The sequence below is a fragment of the Lathyrus oleraceus genome, chromosome 4 (genome assembly GCF_024323335.1).
Source record: "Lathyrus oleraceus cultivar Zhongwan6 chromosome 4, CAAS_Psat_ZW6_1.0, whole genome shotgun sequence".
Taxonomy (NCBI): domain Eukaryota; kingdom Viridiplantae; phylum Streptophyta; class Magnoliopsida; order Fabales; family Fabaceae; genus Lathyrus; species Lathyrus oleraceus.
Window position 1 is genome coordinate 374,567,060 of NC_066582.1, and position 1,513 is coordinate 374,568,572.

The 1,513-nt window shown below is 42.1% G+C and overlaps 1 protein-coding gene across 1 annotated transcript; it reads left to right on the top strand.

Moving 5' to 3' along the window:
* The first annotated feature begins 57 nt into the window (after nt 1–57).
* Nucleotides 58–813, top strand: LOC127137582 (U11/U12 small nuclear ribonucleoprotein 31 kDa protein). Its single transcript, XM_051064034.1, has one exon. The coding sequence runs from the start codon at nt 58–60 to the stop codon at nt 811–813; it is 756 nt and encodes a 251-aa protein (XP_050919991.1).
* The last annotated feature ends 700 nt before the right edge of the window (nt 814–1,513 follow it).

The following is a 1,513-nucleotide window of genomic DNA, read 5'->3' on the forward strand; positions in this document are numbered from 1 at the left end:
CCGAACAAAAAAAATGTCAAGCAAGAAGAAACACAAACGAAAAACACAGCGACAACGATGAAGACGACGACGTTTCTACTACCGCTACTGCGCTTCGTCTCAACTCCCAACACCACCACGGCCACGACATCCAGTAATCAACCCCATCAAAACCTGAGCAACAAAGGATCATCAATAGGAGGAACAGGTGAACCCTTAGCACCATCAAAATCGACGCTATACGTTTCTAATCTAGATTACTCCCTAACAAACTCCGATCTCCATACGCTCTTCTCTACTTTCGGCCGCATCGCGCGTGTAACCATTCTCAAAGACCGTCACACGCTCCTAAGCAGCGGTGTCGCGTTTGTCCAATTCGTTTCTCGTAATGACGCCCAACGCGTCGTGGCGGAGATGAAAAGAAGATTCTCATGGAGGACTCTAACTGCTTCTATTGCTGCTGATAATGGACGTGCTCCGGAGTTTATTCGGAAGCGCGTGTACAATACTGAGACTGCTTTGTGTTATGAGTGTGGGGGGCATGGTCATTTGCCGTATGAGTGTCCTAAGAATCAGTTGGGGCCGAGGCCGCGGCCTCAGCCTAAGAAGCCGCGACGGGGATTTAGTGGGCTGAGGGATAGGGATGGGGAGGAGGAAGGTGATGATGATGAGGAGGAGGAGGGTCAGATTGCTGCGGAGCAGTTTGACGATAATTGGGCTTCTGTTGTGGATGATGAAGCGGGTGAAAGGTTGCTGGGGAGAAACAGAAATGATGATGAGGGTTTAGACAACAACAAGACGAAGAAGAAAGGGAAGAAAGTGGGTAGTTTGTGATGAGAGTGATCATGATGATGATGATTGATCATGACTATGTAGCATTGACACTTCAGATTGAAGGTGTGTGTTTGGTATTCCGCATTACCGCATTATCAACTAGTCCTGTGTGTCGTGTCTATATATGTGCCAGTGTTCATATATCTAAATTGCAATTTTTTGTTTTTATCAAGATATGGTGTAATGATGAAATTGGTTATATGTTATTGGCTTGGTTGGATGTGTTTATGGTTTTGATCACAAACACATGTTAGTTATTAGTTATTGTGGTAGTAATTAGTGATAGTGGTGGTGAATGGTGATGAGCATTTTGTGTATTCCATATTTTCATAGTTAATGAATGATGACAGACGAGTCTCTTATTTATCGGCTTAATTTAGCATTCAGTTTACCTGTAAAACAGAAAGGAAAAGCCTGTTCGTTATGTTTTATTTTGGTTCAGTTAAAAACATGTAATGTAATCAAATTGTAAACCCTGGTTTACTTTATGCACATCTTGTTATCATATAAGTAAGGTTTTTAATTACAGTTGTGGTGGTATGTTATGATATTTGATATGTAGATATTGTAGTCAGATATAGCTGGATTTGATGTGGTTGTTGAGATCTTGATGAAAAGCATAGGTTGTAGACTTGTAGTCACAATTACTGTCGCCGCGTTCTGTGGAAAGCAGTTTAAAACCATGGGTAACAGTTCTTCT